The following is a 23,360-nucleotide window of genomic DNA, read 5'->3' on the forward strand; positions in this document are numbered from 1 at the left end:
TGGATGAAGAAGGGCTAGGTGTAGACAATTGTCTCTTCCTGTCATCCTTTTCTTGCCGTAATAGTTTGGTTGAAGTAACCTGGAGTGGCTGTGATTTTTTATTCAATCCCGGTTGGTTAGCCAGCCTGAATCCCGTAGTAATAGACGTAACCAATTTTCTGATTCCATGATAAAGGTTACGTGTGTCTTTGATGAAATCAGCTAATTTTTGCTATCGAGCAGCTACAATGGCGATTGTCGGCCAGTGACGGTTGGTAGAGACTTAGTCCTTTCTCGATAATGATGAGTATTGACGGAAGCAGTGAGTCCTCCATTCATCATAGAAGCAATGTTCGGCTGTCTGTTCTCTTCCATCTGGGCTGTGTTCGTGCTCCCTATAACCACCTAGGAAGGCGCCCGATGCAGGACCCAGCAAGCCTGACACGAGATGTATGTATGTATGTATGTTTGTATGTATGTATGTATGTATGTATGTATGTATGTATGTATGTATGTATGTATGTATGTATGTATGTATGTATGTATGTATGTATGTATGTATGTATGTATGTATGTATGTATTAGGGTGGTCCTTATGTATGTATGTATGTATGTATGTATGTACGTATGTATTAGGGTGGTCCTTATGTTGGGTTTTTTGAAATTTTTTTTCACGATAGTTCAAAATCGGTTCAAAATCTATAAAAAAATCATGCCAAGTTATAGCTCTTAATTTTAATATTAACCCGCGCCCCCCGACGGTCAAAGTTTTAAAGGAAAATAACATGGGAAAAGTTATATTTTTACTTTGGAATTTTTTACGTCATAAACTAACCAACAAATCACATCAAAAAATATTTTTTCTAATGCAAAATTTAACGGTCTACAAAAAAGGTCTCATCATTTTTTGATAATTCTAACGGTTTTGAAGTTATTCGAGGTCTAAATTGAAACTATAATCTTTTTCATAGTTTTTTCTGTTTTTTTGGTCATTTAATAGTTCATAAATCATGAACCGGTTATGCTTTATAAGCTCATTGGATTTTTTTGTTTAGAAAATTTTCAAAGTAACTGTAACTTTGGAATAATAGTAACACCAATTCATATTTTTAGCCTGAACTGTCGAACATTTTAAAGATTTTTAACTTTTTTTGGATACAAAAGAAATTCGGGACCTATTGACTCGATTTTTATTGTTATTGGTACAAATATCAACAAAGTCCAATTTCAAATTTTGATTTCTGGTTAAAAACATTTTAGAAACCGATCATGCCGCCATCTATTAGATTTTACTTCAATCTCTAACACTAAAATTAATTCTCAGATTACTCATAACGTACATTTATTTCTCAGCTTGATCAAAATCGTTCAATTACTAGTACTGATGCCTTTTTGATATATAAATAAATTTTTTGAGTTCATTTATCCGATATTTAAGTAATCAGTTAAATATGGAGTTATCACGTTTACGTCAAAACGTTTTTTTGATTGGTGATGTTGACGTTCAAATCGTAGGTAACAATTTACCATCGAAATTGCAAGCTTTGAAAGTGTTATTTTTTTATACACGTATTTTAAATAATACTATCACAGATAGTGTTGCTGCAGTGATTGATGAAATTATTGTGTTTTGGAAGAAAGCTCGAATTCCCGTTCAAGATGTGCAAAGATGTCGAGATAAGTTGAAAAAACTGTATGATGAGTGGCGCATACTTCTTAAACATAGAAATCGGAGTGAAGTTGCAGTGAAAAAACAAAATGAATTTTCCTGTTCATTAAAAAAATTATTTGACATCGCACCGTCAAATGTATTTGAAATGGTTGATGAAAATTCCAAAAATTCTTGAATAATCAGAGATCAGATGAACGAATTGGTTTTATTGCAAATATTAAGACGAAATACGATGACGATGAAATTGGTGTTAAAAAATTAGAGAAACAATTGGATTTCGAAAAACGAAAATTGGAAAGTGAAAAAGAAAAATCATTATTTGGTAAATTATAATAATCAACTTACTCATTGATATTTTATTATTTTATAGTGAAGATATTTTTGTCTTATCATTATCCTTTTTGTAGACAAAAACGTTGAACTCTTATCAAGCCAAGGAAGTGCTCAATCAGTCTCTAGTGGAGAAGTATACATTCCAACTACTGCCGGCCAATTTAAATCAAGAAATATAAGAGGAACTCACAATATTCTCAACGAAAGAGTTGTAGCTACTTTTGACCGTTGTAAAGTAAGCGACAGAGATGCTGTGTTTATAACTACAGCTATTTGTCAGTCGCTTATCGATTTAAAATTATTAGAAGTGGATATTAATTCCATTATTGTCAATCGATCATCTATTCGCCGATGTCGGCTTACTATGCGAGAGTCAAAATCAATAGAAATCAAAAAACATTTCCAAGACTTAAAGTTATCATCTATTGTTGTACATTGGGATAGAAAATTATTACCTAATTTGTTAAATACAGAAACTGTTCATCGATTGCCTGTAATAATTACTTCAGAAAGTAATGAAATTATGTTAGGTGTACCAACGAGTGAAGATGGAACTGGAATGGCACAAGCTTCTGTAGTTCATAAGACATTATGTGACTGGGAATTCGACATATCTGTAAAAGCAATATGCTGTGACACTACTCCTTCAAATTTAGGCCGTCGTAATGGTGCTGCTGCATTACTGGAAAAATTGTTAGAAAGAGATTTGTTGTATCTTCCATGTAAGCATCATATATTTGAAATAGTCCTAAGATATATCTTCGAAGCTGTTTTTCCAAATACTGTTGGTCATAATGTTCCACTTTTTATCCGATTCCAAAAGCAATGGGGAGATTTAAATAAACTCAGTTACAAAACAGGTTTAGATGATCCGAAAAATGATAATATCTTGACAAATGAAAAAATTGAATCTATTAGAACTTTTGCGACTGAAACTCTTGCATCACAACTGCCTCGTGATGATTACAAAGAGTTATTAGAGCTTACTTTAGTTTTTATCGGTGTCATCCCCGAAAAATTTAGTTTTCGTAAGCCAGGAGCTTGTCACCATGCACGATGGATGGCAAAAGCTATTTATATATTGAAAATGTACATGCTTCGGGAGCAATTGTCATTGAAAAAAGGTGAAGATAATAAACTACGGCAAATATGTGTTTTTGTGACAATGGTTTATGTAAAAGCTTGGTTTTCGTCGTCAAATAGTGTCAAAGCTCCGTACCATGATCTACAGTTTATAAAAGAACTCAACAACTTTAAGGCAATCAACAGTAATCTTGCTACTGTGGCAATTAGTAGATTTATGAATCACTTGTGGTATTTATCACCAGAATTAGCAATCATGGCTTTTTTTTGATGAGGAAGTTCCACAAGAAACAAAATTAAAAATTGTCGCTAAGCTGCGTAAAGAAGAAGAAACAATTGTGATTGATGATATTCCGGACGAAGACTTGGATTATACTAGTGAAAAATGTAGTGTTAAACGCTTTCAAACTAAGAGCATAACTGAATTATTATATAATGATATTCACTTTTTCGTAACTGCAGAATCGATCAATTTTTTCAATAGATTCGAGTTACAAACAGAATTTTTAAAGATTCATCCTTCTGAATGGGCTCATAATGAACACTATAAAACTGCATTACGATTCGCTAAAAAACTATCGGTTGTGAATGACTGTGCTGAAAGAGGAGTTAAACTAGTGCAAGATTTTTGTAATCGTTATACTAAGGATGAAAAACAAATGCAATACGTGTTACAATTGGTTAAAGATCATCGTCAAATGTTTCCTGACGCACTTAAAAAAACTAATGAAAAAACTTCATGAAAGTATCTGTAATTAAAAATAAAAATGGTAATGTTTGTACATTTTCGATTCATTAAAATATTAATAATACACTTCTTTAATTGATTAATACTTTTCACGTAAATTATAGTTCAAAATTATATGCATAAGTAAAAAAAGTAATCTAATATGAATAATAACCCGTCTATGATTGTTGAATTATTAAATGACCAGAAAAAACTATGAAAAAGATTATAATTTTAATTTAGACCTCGAATAACTTCAAAACCGTTAGAATTATCAAAAAATGATAAGAGACCTTTTTTGTAGACTGTTAAATTTTGCATTAGAAAAAATATCTTTTGATGTGATTTGTTGGTTAGTTTATGACGTAAAAAATTCCAAAGTAAAAATATAACTTTTCCCATGTTATTTTCTTTTAAAACTTTGACCGTCGGGGGGCGCGGGTTAATATTAAAATTAAGAGCTATAACTTGGCATGATTTTTTTTTATAGATTTTGAACCGATTTTGAACTATCGTGAAAAAAATTTCAAAAAACCCAACATAAGGACCACCCTAGTATGTATGTATGTATGTATGTATGTATGTATGTATGTATGTATGTATGTATGTATGTATGTATGTATGTATGTATGTATGTATGTATGTATGTATATATATTGTGACATGGGAAAAATTCCCGTTGATAAAAAACTAGATTATTATTATTTAGTATGATTATGTTGGCCAAGCTAAAGGACTGCTGAGATTCGACGCGCCTGTGTCACCCCAAGCGGCCTCCTGGTCAGAATGCAAAGCTCGAGTTGAAAATAAGCCGAAAATGCGCCAAATTTAAATATTAGGTATGGGTGAATGAGTGTAAAATCATTATGCCGTGGATGACATTGAGTGTGAAAGAGAGCGATTTAAAACAAAGCGATCGGACGAACCCGGAATTTCAAAAGCCACCAACCACCAGGGAGGCATCTGGGAGCTACGACGAGCGATGAGGGAAAGTTTGGAGAATTCAAATCAACGAATGTAGAGCGACGCGTTAAGATACAAATCGACCAATCATCGATTGAGAGAAAGTATCCGACACAACAAAAATCCAATGGCAATGACACTCTTCAGATCGGCACCTATTTCGATCCGATCGGGCAAGCTGTTCAAAAGTTACAAGAGGGTAACACCCCCCCCCCACACACACACACACACAGCCGCATGGACACAATTGCGGGAATAGTCAAGGAAGCTTTCTGTGACCTTATAACGTCAAGATCTGATGAATACTCGATTTTCGCAAAACAGGGTAAAACCAATAACCTCGATTCTCGAAAATTTCCGATTTTCTTAGCGGGAAGTTATAAAAATGCAAAGCAACTATAACATGTAACGTACTGTGATGCTGAGCTCTTTTCGAAATCTAAGAAACGGAATTGATTCAAAACTTCAGAAAATTTAAGGACTTTGATACTAGAACATATCTATCACCGAAAAATCTCTGCATGATATTAAAAAATTACCTAATTACAAAGACTGTACAATAAAATTAGAAAATAGATTTACCCAAGATGTACGTTATCTACTACGTCGTATACTACAAGATATGACAAATTGACTTTTTCGAAAATTGGAATCATAACAATGTTATGAAAATCAGATGAGAATTTCAAGGATTAAATAGTTTAATCACTATTTTTATATAGATATTGTTATGTCCACCCCAAAATTTTTCTTTAAATTTAAATCTCCCGCGCAGATGGAAGACTTCTCTATGCGCGAAAGCCACAATAAAATATAAGCTACGCGACTGCTGGTTGACTAGCGGGGACTTCTGCAATCTCAGCACCGCGAGTATTTAAAAAGGCGATCAACAGCCAACAGTAACAGTAAGTACATCTACTCTCAATAAATCCGTGAACAGTCTCAAACGAAGGCGTGGTAAATTCGTACTTCGAAAACGTCCCACATAAATAATTAAAACAACGGAATTAAAACCTCCGTTGTGTATTCTTTAAATTGTTAGTCCAAACCTCCACCGTTTACGCTACCGCTCTAAAAACGCCCTTGGACATAACAATATTTACATCTTTCGAATCTGATTTCATTAATGTTAAGAATTCATCGTTTTTACCGCCTGTTGTGAAATTGTTCAAATGTCGAGAGGATTCTCTCAGTAGCACTTAAATTAGTTTTGCTTTTTTTAAATAAATTTAATTATTAATTTCTATTAGGAATAATTTATTTCTATTGGTTTAAACCTCCAGATTACGAGAATGTCCAATTTTGATTTCAAGGAACTTAAATAATGCTATGAAGCAAGAAAAAATAAGTGTTACGATTATTATTACGTATAGCATTCCACATTCACGTAACAGGATACTTGATAGGAAAAGATTGAGAAAAGAATGTGGAGAGGATCATTTTAATGTAAGTTTGTAGACTATGCGAGAAAAAATTCAGATATCTCTAACTGGGATTCGAACTTAGAATCTTCTGAAGACATGTCAATTACTCAACCATTTGAGCTATCCGGTCTATACTGAAGTTCTCTTTCGCTTATTCGTAATCCATTATGTCACACCGTCCATCTTACGGAAAGTATTTTTTACAAATTATGTAATGCTGTGTAGCGGGAAAAATAGGAGTTACCTTTGTTGTAAAAAAATATTTTCCATTTCCAACCAAACTAAAGCCGCAAGTAAATTTTCACTTCTTAATCATGAGTTTAAAATTTTTTACATCTTCAAAAGCTAATTTTCGTTATGTAATTATACTAGCAATTATCATTGTAGATTTTGCGAAGTCAAAATAATAACAAAATCATTTACTTACACTTTTTTAAATAAATATTATCTAAAAAACTCAAAAATGTCACTAGTCGATGCTTAAAAATTCCCTATCCGCTGATTACCTTCATGTCCAAAATTGTTATGTAATAAAAACTAATTTACGGTAATTAATTTATTTTAACTATTTGAATTTTGAGATTTCGGCCCCAGCGTGCTAGGCTTATAGACTGAGAACTTCCGAGTTTGAACTTTCTGAAAATAATATGTTTGTTCGAATAAATCAATCGAGTTGAACAATTTTAATACATATATTTCATAAATTCGAAATCAATATTACTAGATGAATTACAATCATTACACAGTAATTAAATGATAACTTTTCCTTTCATATAACGAGTTTTAATATGACCAAATTTACAAATATCAATAATTCAATTTGGACTTGATTTGTTGATATTTTTCGTTGGTTTGCTTGAATTTATTCTTTACATAACTTCAATTCGTAAAAACAATTTAATTTTACTTTTACACGTGTCTCCAAAAACTGAGTAAAACTTTAAACGGTGTTAACACTAGGACGTTCAGGACAACGAGAGCGATTTTTGGAAAAAATCGTAAAGGTGTCGAATTTTAAGGCGTTACTAATTTCCGCTGAGAAGAAAAAAAATTTTCAATTCTTTGTCTGGTTTCTTGTGCCCTTACTCTCTCTCTCTCAAGTTTATCTACAATCTTGCACGAGTCCCCTGTACTTGGGTCAGAGTGCAATATCGTTTTATCTCTTACTCTGATGTTATATCATTCATCTATATGTTTGTGTATACGTAAACGCATTTACTTACAGACACAAACATATATTTATACTGTTTAACATTAATTAATTTATTCAAATCGTCTAAAAAAATGTGTATTTCAATTTAGCTTATCTTATGTATTTTGAGTTTAATTATTTAATTGCAGGAGAATTTCCGTTCTTGTCATTTTGTGATTATCTTATCTTGTTGTGTTATTTTAGAATGTTCCTTTTTAATATTTTTTTTTATTTTAGATTGTTTAACTATTGAATTGTATTTTTTATTTGTTTTATATTCGTAAAGTTCATCTGTTATTTAATATTTAATTTTTAAATTATCTAAAAATTAAAAAAAAAAAAAAAAACACAATTAAAATTTACTGAGACATTTGTCTCAACACTTAAATTCCGTAATTAAGTCACTCTAAAATCTTTTGGCTTCGAATGATTATTTTTCTGTAATGTTCTTTGTCATTATTTAAGTATTCCTCATTTTAAGCATAAGTGAGATTGCTTAGGTATAACAAAACTCCCAATGATTCATTTCATCTCTTTAATGTTCCTCGGCCTCACATTATTTTACGGGAATTTCCCTGGGAGTCTTCTAAGAGTTGACCAAGACACCTGATGATTCCACTTGACTAATCTTTCACAATCGTTAGAGTGGAATAATATCATGCTTTATTTTCAATAATGGATGAATATGGAAAGAAAAATCCTTTACGTATCAAAATTAAAGGTACTCTAACCTTTTCATACAGCCAACTATTGGCATTATTAAGCATTCTGTGATGTTCTGTCTGACTATGCAGTTATTAACCTTCTAAATACGAGTCTTTTAAAACTGATCAAGAATACGTTTTTCTACATAAAATTTTTAATATCACTATTTATGTACTGATTCGAGGTAAGTCATGAATTAGAAAATGTAGAAAATTATTTAACATTAAAATTAGTTATTTTATCAGCCTTTCCGCTTGGTTTCTTTCAGATAATGGCGATAATACATTCAAAAGAGAAAATATAAAAATTAAATTGCCCAGAAACAGAGAAAAAGACAAGAAGTTGTATAGAAAAAACAGAAAGTGCGTGAAGAAGCTAACCGGAGTAAATTGAGAAAAAACAATGTATAGAAAAAAAAAACCATTCGGCAGCCGAAATAAAAGTAGATTTCATTTACGTACAGAAAATACTATAATTTTGTTCTAATATATATATATTAGGGTGGGTCAAAAAAATCAACTATTTTTTTTTTTTACAATTAATACGGAAAAATGGGTTACTAGGCACCTTAAAAAAATTCTCACCAAATATGAACTCTTAATTTTAATAGGAAGATCCTGCGCGTTGCAGTTTTTCATTTTTTTCTCAGTCCAATAGAAAAAAATTCATTCCTCATCATTAATTGGTCGTATAGAAAAAATTTTTTTAAGAATTTTGTAGGAAATTTAATGCTCTACAAAAAAGGTATCTTATGTTTTTTCCGTAAACCTCACCATTTCACTAATATTGAAGATTTAAGATTGATTATTTTAAGTAAAATGTCACTTTTGTTTATGAATTTTATAACTCGAGAAGAAATGGCTATTATTGAATGGGCAATAAAAATTTTTGTAGCAAATTAACTGCTCTATAAAGATGGTATCTTATGTTTTGGCGATTAAATTAATCGTTCAAAAGATATTCATCATCAAACTTTCATGTATATCGATTTTAAGAGTTTTTGATTAAATAATCGAAAAATTTCAATTTAATCTATCAGTTTTGAGAAAATTTACACGAAAAAAATTTTTTTTCATCAACTGAGAAACTTCAAAATGTTTTTCAAGCTTTTTTTATGTGTAAGTATTTTTATCTACATTTAAAAAAATAAATTGTACATTATTTATCGCTTAGTTAATCATTTATCAATAAAAAAGCAAAGTTTTCATTATAAATATATTATGATTTCAGTTTTAGAGAAAAAATGTCCAATTAGTTATAAGAAAGTTTTGTATTTCAATTTTCAACTGAGCTATTTATTTTCAAACAATTTTTTGTTGCAAGTAGGGTAGTTTTTTCGATGCTCTTTCACAACTGGCAATAAAAATTGAAATTGCTCTTCGTCTTTCGTTAAGCATTGGTTATATTCACTTACTAATGCGACACCTCGCTCTGCCACATCATTAACAACTTTCAATTGTGCGAAAAATTCTTTATTTTCATTATAACTCTCATCAGTAGACCATAAATCAGTATTTTTGTCAAGAAAATCATACGGCAGATCAAAGATCTCAAAAGTTTTAATGACTTCTTAGAAACAAAGTCACTTATATTTTTTTCAGAATTAAATGTAAATTTTTTCTATCAATAATAAATCTTCTTGCTTTAGAATCTGTACCTTCGCGAGTCTTAACAGCTTCGACAATATTCTTCTTTATGTTTAATGGAACGGGATCATCAAAAAGTGATAAAATATCAAGTTCATCACTTAAGTACCATAAATGTGAAGTCATTTTTTCACATGTAGCCAAGGAAATTAAAGAATTAATTTTACTGTACTCAATTAAATTTTTCATAAACTCTAAGTCGTGATTAGCAGCAGAAGTCGCAGAAGTTGATGAAAACCAAGCTTTTACATACACCATAACTATGAAAATACAAAATTGTCGAAGACCATCCAATTCTTTCTTAGAAAGGTCAAATTCATCTCTAAAAATAAACATTTTTAGGCAATAAATTGTCTTTGCCATCCATCTTGCATGATGAACTGCACCAGGACGCTTGAAGAAAACTTGCTCTCGTGGCATTTCTCCCAGAAAAATTAATGACAATTCCAATATTTCTTTATAGTCATCTCGGGGTTGCGATAACTACCAAAAGTAATCAATTATTCGTAAAAAATCAAAAATTATCCTCTACACTTAAAATTGTATTTAAATAATACCTGTAAGTATCGCTTAATAAATGAAGATAGATTATTTTTTCATTCGTAATAATATTAGCAACAATACCATCTTCAACACCAGATTTATAATTCGTTTTATCGAATGTGTCCCAAAATTTTTTGAATCTGCCAAATATTGGAACATTTGGTCCGGATGATACTGGCCAATAGACTTCGAATGCACTCCTTAAAATGATCTCATAAATATGATGGCGACATGGTAACCAAATTAATTCTTTTCCTAAGGCCTTTTCAATTTCTGTACATGTATCATGATGGATTCCTGTATAGTAAAAATAGATAATTACACTTTAAGTTCTGTATTTAATAAAAATTGTAACGCATATTTAAAATCTATAAATAAATAAAGAATTATAACTAATGGGCACGTGTCGAAAATTTAATTAATGTATGAAAACAATTCAACTAGAACGATGAAAATAAAATTTTCTTTTAAATATTTTATCATTGATTAGTTACCCGTATTAACCGCAGTCGTGTCAAAACACATCGCCTTGATGTAACTAATAATACCCCATTGATTTAACGTTGACAAGATGGTTGCTGTTTGATTTTCTGCCGATCCACTATTCATTTTTGGAACTCCAAGTAACTGCTCAGTACCAAAAGCAGTCAAAATAATCGGTAATGGATCCACAAATTTCGATTCAGAAATGTCATTCAGTATTTTCCCATCCCAATGCACGACATATTTATCATGAGCTTTGAAGTTATCTTTTAGTCCTATAGCAATGTCTTTTCGTAAGAGCATGCGAGTTCGTTGAATTGTTCGATAACTAAGAGTTGTATCTTCTACATTAACACCAACACTTGATAGAACTAGAGCAATAATGAACATCGCATTTCTACTACTAACATTAGCTCTGTCGAGTGCTGAGATAAGCTCTGGAGTTAGAATATTTATTTTTGCTCGTGTTGTCGGTATTTGAGGCACATACTCTAAATCTGAACCGAAATTTGTAGCTTGACTTAATGTAAGGGTTGAAGATGACTCTGATTCCTCACTTCGAACAATCTCATGGCTGGTTGAGGGTTGATTCAAATCTAAAATAAGCGTTGTTATTTAATTAATGGAAGCAAAAATATGGAACTCATTCATTTTGACATTAAATAAGGAACACAACGAGTTTTTTATTTATCATCTACGAACATATTGACATTTATGATATAATTAATTAGAAAAACAATAATATACTTTATTATTCATAATTTATAATCAATTTAATTTATTTTCAATTATGATTAAAATTTATAATAATTAAATGTTGTAAATACTCACGAATTTCATCTACTTCCATCGTATTCATAGTACTGTTTAATTTATTTGGGTTATTTGAAAGAATTTCTTTCCGGGTATCACTTTTTTGATTTGAATATAGTTCACGAATATCATTATCAAGCAGTTTTCTTGATTTATGATCTACAATATCAAATAATGCTTTGATTTCATTCTGAAATATTATTACATTTTTGTTTTGGGCTGATGATTTTTTTCGCACAAAAGATTTTTGCAATTTCAACCATCGGTTATGATAGCGAAGAATTTTTTGTATTACATTAGTTGATCTACTAGTCGGAATCTGGTTGTTTTTCCATAGTTCAATAACTTGATCAGTTGCATTTTTACCACTTTGTTTGATAGAACATTTTAACACTTTGAGCTGATAAAAAAAACACTCATAACCTCTGTCACTGTTGGCAACTTACGTTCTGAAATGTTTTGCATGGGTTTTCCGATCAAATGAATTTCCTTATCCATATTTTCGTAAATATATAAATTTATGTTGTGACCGCAAAATTTGTAAATATTTAATCGTTTTATCACATATACAAGATCATAACTTGTGGAAACACTAGAAATGCTGTAGAAAATGTCAACAAATAAAAACAATATAACTATAAAGAAAAATGTAGGTGGCGCTAGTTCACAAGGGAAACAGAGTAAATAGAATACTAAACAAAAATTCTCTACAGAAGAAATTTTCCCAAGGACAGTATACAGCTGGAGTGGAAAAATTTTTTAAGACGTTTTGAAGACGTTATAAAAAAACAACATGATCGTGATTTCTAATGATGAAAAATAAAAAGTTTGGAATTATTGAATAAAAATTTTGAAAACAAAAATTCAAATAATACTTACATTAAAGACAAAAAATGAAATTTTCTCAAAACTGATAGATTAAATTGAAATTCTTCGATTATTTAATCAAAAACTCTTAAAATCGATATATATGAAAGTTTAATGATGAATATCTTTTGAACGATTAATTTAATCGCCAAAACATAAGATACCATTTTTATAGAGCAGTTAATTTGCTACAAAAATTTCTATTGCCCATTCAATAATAGCCATTTCTTGTCGAGTTAAAAAATTCATAAACAAAAGAGACATTTGACTTAAAATAATCAATCTTAAATCTTCAATATTAGTGAAATGGTGAGGTTTACGGAAAAAACATAATATACCTTTTTTGTAGAGCATTAAATTTCCTATAAAATTCTTAAAAAAATTTTTTCGGTACGACCAATTAATGATGAGGAATGAATTTTTTTCTATTGAACTGAGAAAAAAATGGAAAACTGCGACGCGGAGGATCTTCGTATTAAAATTAAGAGTTCATATTTGGTGAGAATTTTTTTAAGGTGCCTAGTAACCCATTTTTCCGTATTAATTGTAAAAAAAAAAAGTTGATTTTTTTGCCCCACCCTAATATATATATATATATATATTAGGGTGGTCCTTATGTTGGGTTTTTTGAAATTTTTTTTCACGATAGTTCAAAATCGGTTCAAAATCTATAAAAAAAAAATCATGCCAAGTTATAGCTCTTAATTTTAATATTAACCCGCACCCCCGACGGTCAAAGTTTTAAAAGAAAATAACATGGGAAAAGTTATATTTTTACTTTGGAATTTTTTACGTCATAAACTAACCAACAAATCACATCAAAAAATTTTTTTTCTAAATCCTCATCAAAAATAGCCATGATTGCTAATTTTGGTGATAAATACCACAAGTGATTCATAAATCTACTAATTGCCACAGTAGCAAGATTACTGTTGATTGCCTTAAAGTTGTTGAGTTCTTTTATAAACTGTAGATCATGGTACGGAGCTTTGACACTATTTGACGACGAAAACCAAGCTTTTACATAAACCATTGTCACAAAAACACATATTTGCCGTAGTTTATTATCTTCACCTTTTTTCAATGACAATTGCTCCCGAAGCATGTACATTTTCAATATATAAATAGCTTTTGCCATCCATCGTGCATGGTGACAAGCTCCTGGCTTACGAAAACTAAATTTTTCGGGGATGACACCGATAAAAACTAAAGTAAGCTCTAATAACTCTTTGTAATCATCACGAGGCAGTTGTGATGCAAGAGTTTCAGTCGCAAAAGTTCTAATAGATTCAATTTTTTCATTTGTCAAGATATTATCATTTTTCGGATCATCTAAACCTGTTTTGTAACTGAGTTTATTTAAATCTCCCCATTGCTTTTGGAATCGGATAAAAAGTGGAACATTATGACCAACAGTATTTGGAAAAACAGCTTCGAAGATATATCTTAGGACTATTTCAAATATATGATGCTTACATGGAAGATACAACAAATCTCTTTCTAACAATTTTTCCAGTAATGCAGCAGCACCATTACGACGGCCTAAATTTGAAGGAGTAGTGTCACAGCATATTGCTTTTACAGATATGTCGAATTCCCAGTCACATAATGTCTTATGAACTACAGAAGCTTGTGCCATTCCAGTTCCATCTTCACTCGTTGGTACACCTAACATAATTTCATTACTTTCTGAAGTAATTATTACAGGCAATCGATGAACAGTTTCTGTATTTAACAAATTAGGTAATAATTTTCTATCCCAATGTACAACAATAGATGATAACTTTAAGTCTTGGAAATGTTTTTGATTTCTATTGATTTTGACTCTCGCATAGTAAGCCGACATCGGCGAATAGATGATCGATTGACAATAATGGAATTAATATCCACTTCTAATAATTTTAAATCGATAAGCGACTGACAAATAGCTGTAGTTATAAACACAGCATCTCTGTCGCTTACTTTACAACGGTCAAAAGTAGCTACAACTCTTTCGTTGAGAATATTGTGAGTTCCTCTTATATTTCTTGATTTAAATTGGCCGGCAGTAGTTGGAATGTATACTTCTCCACTAGAGACTGATTGAGCACTTCCTTGGCTTGATAAGAGTTCAACGTTTTTGTCTACAAAAAGGATAATGATAAGACAAAAATATCTTCACTATAAAATAATAAAATATCAATGAGTAAGTTGATTATTATAATTTACCAAATAATGATTTTTCTTTTTCACTTTCCAATTTTCGTTTTTCGAAATCCAATTGTTTCTCTAATTTTTTAACACCAATTTCATCGTCATCGTATTTCGTCTTAATATTTGCAATAAAACCAATTCGTTCATCTGATCTCTGATTATTCAAGAATTTTTGGAATTTTCATCAACCATTTCAAATACATTTGACGGTGCGATGTCAAATAATTTTTTAATGAACAGGAAAATTCATTTTGTTTTTTCACAGCAACTTCACTCCGATTTCTATGTCTAACAAGTATGCGCCACTCATCATACAGTTTTTTCAACTTATCTCGACATCTTTGCACACCTTGAACGGGAATTCGAGCTTTCTTCCAAAACACAATAATTTCATCAATCACTGCAGCAACACTATCTGTGATAGTATTATTTAAAATACGTGTATAAAAAAATAACACTTTCAAAGCTTGCAATTTCGATGGTAATTTGTTACCTACGATTTGAACGTCAACATCACCAATCAAAAAAATGTTTTGACGTAAACGTGATAACTCCATATTTAACTGATTACTTAATTATCGGATAAATGAACTCAAAAAATTTATTTATATATCAAAAAGGCATCAGTACTAGTAATTGAACGATTTTGATCAAGCTGAGAAATAAATGTAGGTTATGAGTAATCTGAGAATTAATTTTAATGTTAGAGATTGAAGTAAAATCTAATAGATGGCGGCATGATCGGTTTCTAAAATGTTTTTAACCAGAAATCAAAATTTGAAATTGGACTTTGTTGATATTTGTACCACAAAAAGTTATAAATCTTTAAAATGTTCGACAGTTCAGGCTAAAAATATGAATTGGTGTTACTATTATTCCAAAGTTACAGTTACTTTGAAAATTTTCTAAACAAAAAAATCCAATGAGCTTATAAAGCATAACCGGTTCATGATTTATGAACTATTAAATGACCAAAAAAACAGAAAAAACTATGAAAAAGATTATAGTTTCAATTTAGACCTCGAATAACTTCAAAACCGTTAGAATTATCAAAAAATGATGAGACCTTTTTTGTAGACCGTTAAATTTTGCATTAGAAAAAATATTTTTTGATGTGATTTGTTGGTTAGTTTATGACGTAAAAAATTCCAAAGTAAAAATATAACTTTTCCCATGTTATTTTCCTTTAAAACTTTGACCGTCGGGGGGCGCGGGTTAATATTAAAATTAAGAGCTATAACTTGGCATGATTTTTTTTTTATAGATTTTGAACCGATTTTGAACTATCGTGAAAAAAAATTTCAAAAAACCCAACATAAGGACCACCCTAATATATATATATATATATATATATATATATATATATATATATATATATATATATATATATATATATATATATATATATATATATTGTGACATGGGAAATTTTCCTATCTAGATTTCAAAATAGAGATTATTTTTTTTTTAGTATTATTTAGTCTTGAGTGTTGGCTAAGCTGATGGAATGCTGAGATTCGACGCGCCTGTGTCGCCCCAAGTGGTTTCCGATCAGAATGCGAAGCTCGAGGTAAACATTAAGCCGAACCGCGCCAAAGAAATTAAAACTATATTAAGTATGGATGGATGCGTCCGACAATTCACAATGTATTTTATAGAGTGTGAGAGAGAGAGAGAGCGAATGAGAAAAGCGACCGGGCGAGCCCGCAATTCAGTTCGCAATCAACGACCAGAGAGACATCTGGGAGTGACAACGATCAACGAGGGAAACCCGGAATCGGAATTTACGAACGACTGGACGTTGAAGCGACGGGAGCACATTAAGGCTCCACCTGAACGACGAAGGAAGGACTAATGTGGGAAATCGACCAACCATCGACCATGGAAATTTATCCGACAACGGCTGATTGGACGCGCAGCTTTTTTACCTGCGCTAGAGAAAAACCACATGTTGCTGGAAAACGAAAGAGAAACGAAGGCAATTCTGATCTGGATCTCGATCAAGCCCCTTTGATACGCTGAAAAAAAAATTTTTTGTTGCTAATCGAAATTCGGAAATACTTATTACATTGCAAATTAAGCCGCTTTGTTGTTACATTTAATTATTTTTGTAAAGTGAGAGTGTCGATCCCGCCGAAGTTAATTGAATTGTGTCATTGCCGTACACCAGACAGTCAAGGACGACATCAAAAGTTGTTTTTTTTTGGTCTTCCGACAACGCCAATTCCGTGGGGAACGCCGTCGCCGAGGACCTTTGATGCCGTCAGCACAGCCGATACCGACTTCCTAGATTTTTTCACACCGTGCCGAGAAGTCGACTGAACGGGGTAAGTGCGGTCCCAGTTTGTTAGTGTACCTGGGTGACTTCACCGCGATCCGCGATTAATCCGAATTTTAAGTGATAAGTGCTTACTTAATTTTTTTTGTTCTTGAATTAATAATTAATTACCTTTTCGGAATTAAGTCCGAAGTTAACTGTGTACCGACATTCAACAATTGCTGTTGAATTCTGGCTTCGAGGTAACGTCAACCAGATGCCCGGTGCCAAATCTTTTTTTGTAATACGTTGTTAATGAATATTGTGTACCGTTGTCGATTTATGTGGTAAAGTTTGAGATTACCTGCCGTAAAAAAAATTGGCTCGACGAGAGGGCCATCTGAAAGCGACACTAGGCACTATACCTCGAGCTTTGTTCCCGCGTATTGCCCGACGGGTAACAACAGTTACCGACGGTCCTGTTATCCGCCGCGAAGGGTAACTGAAGGACTTTGTACGATCGATAATCGATTTATTGCAGAGCGATCCCATTGATAAATTCATTTGGTACTATTCGTTTTGTTATCATTGTGGATAAATTCATGATTTGTTGTTAAGACGAACACGGCGAAACAAATAATTTTTTTATTATCGATCAATTTGTAAATTGTTGTTAATGGGAACAAGGCGAACAATTAATTCCTTTATTATTATTAATAAGCCTCTAATTTGTAGCTACGACGAGACAAGCGAAACAATTATTTTTTTTATTTTTATTTTGTTATGTTAATAAATTCACGAATTGTTGTTAAGACGAGAAGGGCGAACGATTAAAATTTTTTTAGAGACCTGCGCAAATTTGTTGTTAAGAGAAGAACGGATAAACATAATTTTTGTTGTTGCGTTTCACCAAGCAATTTTTTTTTATTTCTTTGTCTGCGAAACTATTTTCGATTTGGTTTATTGTCTGGCGTGCAAGAAAATTAATTTTTGCTTCCTTGTTTGCGATTGACTGCGGTCTCAATTCCGATTGGCTTTGTTATTTTGGCGATTTCACGAAATTATTCAACAATGAATTATTTATAAAGATTTTTTTTTTCGTATTGATCTTATTCGTTCTTTTTGTTATTTTTTTTTATTGAACTTGCGATTGTTATTCGACCTCTTTAATCATTAAATAAATAAAGTGACTCGTAATCGTCCCTGCGCATTTATTTTTTTTTCTCTCTCTTTATTTTTATTTTATTTTATTTTATTTAATTATTATTCCGAACCAATTTCCTTGCTTGCTCCGTATAAACTTTTGAATCTCTTCGACCTCGACCCGCCGACCAACGACGATCGAACGTGAACCACCGAACCGTGGAACGGAAGTTCCTGGCGCCCAACAATCTACGAACCAGGTAAGCCAAACTTTAGGTGGACCTCTTCGGCGCTGTCGACGCCATTGCCGTGAAAAAGCCATCATAATATATATATATATATATATATATATATATATATATATATATATATATATATATATATATATACAGGGTGTCTCTGAAGTGGCGGGAGTAATTGTTGGGGTCGATAGAGAAAAAAATACTGAATCGAAAGTTCCTGAGCCAAAAATTTTTTTGGGCCATAGAATTTGAGTTATGAATTAAAAACGATAGCCAATCAGAAGCGCGTTATTCGAGAAATGAAAATGAGCGGGGAAGTAGAGGAGACGCGAGAGTGAGATGCTGCAATAGCAGCTTACTCGCTCACACAAAGCCGAGCATGAGAGGGGATTGTGACGCTATGAGCCGAGTACGTAAGTGTGAATGAGTGGATGTATGAGGTCGCAAGCGGACGGCTTAATGTATGAGTGTGTGTCCGTGTATCGCAGCATTATTGGAGGCGTTGTAACGCTGAATTAAAGCTAACCGGGTACTCTAAGACAGAGGAAAAATTTTAATTTTTATTTTTATTCGAAAAAATTTAATAAAAAAAAATAAAAAGGCCCAAGATTTAACCAGACCCACAGAAACGGAGAGTAAATTTTTAATTCTCATTTATTTTGCTGGGGATTATTTTCAAATACAAAAAAAAAAAAGGCTAAGATTCAACTGGAATCCAAAAAGAGATGGATGAAAAAATTTTATTTTTATTTTTAATCAGCAAAATTATTTTTCTTTAAAAAAGAGCCCAATCTCGACTGGAGCAAGAAAAAATGATTGAAAAATTTTATTATTAATTTTCAATCAACAAAATTATTATAAAAAAATAAATGGGCCCAAGTCTCAACCGGACCCAAACAAACGGATAAAAATTTTTATTACTTACTTAATTTGCTGGAAATTATCTTTAAAAACGAAAAAATGCCCAAGACTCGATCGGATCCAAAAAAATAACAGTACAAAAATTTTTCCTTATTTTCAATCAGCAAAATTGTTTCTTTTAAAAAAGGCCCAATCTCGACTGGAGCAAAAAAAAATGATTAAAAAATTTTATTATTAATTTTCAATCAACAAAATTATTTAAAAAAAAAAATAGTCCGCAGACTCAACCGGACCCAAACAAACAGATAGATAGTTTTAATTACTTATTTATTTTGATGGGAATTATTTTAAAAAACGAAGAAAATCGCCCAAGACTCGACCGGACCCAAAAAAAAAAAAAAAAAAAATAAATTGAAAAATTTTGTTTTCATTTTCAATCAGCCAAATTAATTTCTTTTCGAAACAAGGCCCAATCTCAAACAGACTAAGAGAAACTAATTAAAAAATTTTATTTTTATTATTAATCAAATATTATTTAAAAAAAGAAAATAAGCCACAGACTTAACCGGACTTAAACAAACGGATAGAAAATTTTTATTACTTACTTAATTTGCTGGAAATTATCTTTAAAAACGAAAAAAATGCCCAAGACTCCATCAGACCGAAAGGGAGATGAATAAAAAAATTTTACTATTCATTTTTAATCATCATAATTAACTTTTTTTATAATAAAAGGCTCAATTTCGACCGGACCCAGAAAAAATGATCCAAAAATTTTATTTTTTATTGTTGATCATCAAAACTAATTAAAAAAACAAATGAGGCCCTAGACTCAACTGGACCCAAACAAACGGATAAATAATTTTTATTACTTATTTATTTTGCAGGAAATTATTTTTGAAAACGATAAAAATGCCCTAGACTCGACCAGACCCGAAATAAAATAAATTGAAAATCTTTGTTTTTCTATTTTTAATCAGCAAAATTATTTTCCTTTGAAAAAGGGCCTGATCTCGACTGGAGCAAGAAAAAATAATTGAAAAGTTTTATAATGAATTTTTAATCAACAAAATTTTTTAAAAAAAGAAAATAGGCCCCAGACTTAACTGGACCCAAACAAACGGAAAGAAAACTTTTATTCCTGTTTTTTTTGTTGGGAATTATTTTTCGAAACAAAAAAAATTGCCCAAGACTCGACCGGACCCGAAAAAAGATAAATCGAAAAATTTTATTTCTAAATATTAATTAACTAAATTATTAAGAAAAAAAAAAATAGACCCAAGACGCAGCAGGACCCAAATAAACGGATAGAAATTTTTATTACTTGATCACCAAGATTAATTTTCCTTGAAAAGAAAGGCCCAATCTCAAACAGACTTCGAATAACTGATTGAAAAATTTTATTATCAATTATTAATTAACAACATTATTCTTAAAAAAAAATTAATAGGCCCCAGACTCAATCGGACCCAAACAAACGGATCGAAAACTTTTATTTCCCATTCATTTTGCTAGGAATTATTTTTAAAAACGAAAAAATGCCCAAGACTCGACCAGAGCCAAGAATAGAAGAATGCAAAAAAATTTATTTTCTCTTTTCAATAACAAACAAAAATTTATTGAACAAAAATCAGCCTAATCTTGACAAGACGATAAAAAACTGATTGAAAAAATTTATTATCAATTATTAATTGACAAAATTATTTCAAAAAAAGAAAATAGGCCCCAGACTCAACCGGACCAAAACGAACAGATAGAAAATTTTTATTACTTATTTCTTATGCTCGGAATAATTTTTGAAAACAGAAGGAATTGCCCAAGACTCAACCGGACCCAACCAAACGGATGGAAAACTTTCATTTCTCATTTATTTTGCTGGGAATTATTCTGTAAAATAATTTTTCAATTAATCGTCAGGTAAAATGTCAAAAATAAATTAAAACAAACATTGAACTCAAGTCCCAATAATTTTGATATTTTAATTAAAATTATTTTTTAATTAATTGACAGGTAAAATGTCAAATAAGGAATTGAAAAAAAAATCGCTCTCGAGTCCTGATAATTTTGATATTTTTATTAAAATTATTTATCAGTTAATTAACAGGTAAAATGTCAACTAATAAATTAAAAAAAAATTGAACTCAAGTCCGAATAATTTTGATATTTTAATTGAAATTATTTATCAGTTAATTGACAGGTAAAATGTAAAAAAATATACTAAAAAAAAATCGCTCTCGAGTCCTGATAATTTTGATATTATTATTAAAATTATTAATCACTTAATCAACAAGCGAAATGTCAAATGATAAATTAAAAAAAAAAATTGAACTCAAGTCCGAATAATTTTGATATTTTTAATAGAATTATCTATCAGTGAATTAACAGGTAGAATGTCAAATTATAAATTAAGAAAAAAATTGAACTCAACAGTTGAATCTTAGCCTTTTTTTTTTTTGTATTTGAAAATAATCCCCAGCAAAATAAATGAGAATTAAAAATTTACTCTCCGTTTCTGTGGGTCTGGTTAAATCTTGGGCCTTTTTATTTTTTTATTAAATTTTTTCGAATAAAAATAAAAATAAAAATTTTTTCCTCTGTCTTAGAGTACCCGGTTAGCTTTAATTCAGCGTTACAACGCCTCCAATAATGCTGCGATACACGGACACACACTCATACATTAAGCCGTCCGCTTGCGACCTCATACATCCACTCATTCACACTTACGTACTCGGCTCATAGCGTCACAATCCCCTCTCATGCTCGGCTTTGTGTGAGCGAGTAAGCTGCTATTGCAGCATCTCACTCTCGCGTCTCCTCTACTTCCCCGCTCATTTTCATTTCTCGAATAACGCGCTTCTGATTGGCTATCGTTTTTAATTCATAACTCAAATTCTATGGCCCAAAAAAATTTTTGGCTCAGGAACTTTCGATTCAGTATTTTTTTCTCTATCGACCCCAACAATTACTCCCGCCACTTCAGAGACACCCTGTATATATACATATATATATATATTGTAACTGAATTTTTGACGTCGATCCAGGTGTTCCATCGTTACAGTATTCCCCGCTTACAGACCTTGACGTTAGACGCCAATTTATAATCCGAATTTTCAACTTACAGCCGATATTTGCTTGGGGTTATACGGGAACTTACTTCTTACTAAAATTCTAAATAATACTTCGGTATCTTCTCGATTTTCGGCCTCTGGTCAATAAAATTAGGGCGCAAGGTTATTTTTGAATCACTGAAATTACTAAATCAGTGAAAACGTAATTAGATCATTTTTATTCGCTTGGAATTATCAAACTAGCCAAATTCAAACAAAAACTTAAACGAAAACGTAGACGTAACCAAAACTTAAACGAAATGAGATAATTTTTATTCGCCAGAAATGATCAAAACTAACCAATAAACGTGAACTGAATCGGAAACACAGAAACTTAACAAAATATACACCAAATAACCAAAGACTGGAAAGACAACGGGATACCTCGAGGGTGCTCAGTGTGCTGGTTTGTGGAAGGAGGGCGTGATTCGAGTAGAGAGTGAATCTACGATTGCAATGATTTTATTCGCAACACCAAAAAGTTATGCTCAACGAAATCCGTATTTATTATACCAAAACTTTATCTAAAATAACAAGCTAGATCATAAATAAATAAATAAATAAATAAATTTTAAAATAATAATCCGAAATAAATAAATCAATCTGAACAACTTGAACAATATTCTTAAATAATTCTGTCAACGTACTCTAAATTATTTACAACACAAAAGTATCCTGTAGGATCGGCTATCTAATGTCTCATGACCAAGAACTCAATCATTAACGCTCAAATTAGTATAAATAAAGCTATCTCATACCTTATAGAAACAATGTCGATGCTGAGTAACTTTTTATTTCATTTATAACAACTTCATAACTATTTATTTCTATCTGGAGCCAAAAGTAAAACGCAAAAGACTGAAACCTCAACCTGGAACTGAAACGGTACGCAAGTCCGATCACTTGAAGTGACCAGCGGCAACTCTCAGACATGACAGTTCTTTACGAAGTCCAAAACTCAACTTTTAAACGTGACTCACTCACAAACTAAAATCTCTATAATCAAATAATTCCCAAATATTGTAATCGTTAAACAAACAATTGAAGTTCTGAGTACGGATATTCCTTTAGTAGATGCTCTCCAGGAACTGACTACGGCTGGGATCGTAACTCAAAAACTCAAAACG

At 31.3% G+C, this 23,360-nt stretch overlaps 2 protein-coding genes across 10 annotated transcripts in view; one reads left to right on the plus strand and one right to left on the minus strand.

Annotated features, from left to right (window-relative positions):
* Nucleotides 1–23,360, minus strand: part of LOC141529218 (uncharacterized) — a 330,321-nt gene that overhangs the window by 64,405 nt on the left and 242,556 nt on the right. The window lies entirely within an intron of this gene.
* LOC141529980 (uncharacterized) lies at nt 400–14,049 on the plus strand. Its single transcript, XM_074246791.1, has 4 exons — nt 400–429; nt 1,835–1,973; nt 2,059–2,677; nt 13,947–14,049. The coding sequence occupies exons 1-4, from the start codon at nt 400–402 to the stop codon at nt 14,047–14,049; spliced, it is 891 nt and encodes a 296-aa protein (XP_074102892.1).

The sequence above is a fragment of the Cotesia typhae genome, unplaced genomic scaffold, assembly GCF_013202065.1.
Source record: "Cotesia typhae breed Kobodo isofemale line unplaced genomic scaffold, CoteBio_Ctyphae contig_48, whole genome shotgun sequence".
Taxonomy (NCBI): domain Eukaryota; kingdom Metazoa; phylum Arthropoda; class Insecta; order Hymenoptera; family Braconidae; genus Cotesia; species Cotesia typhae.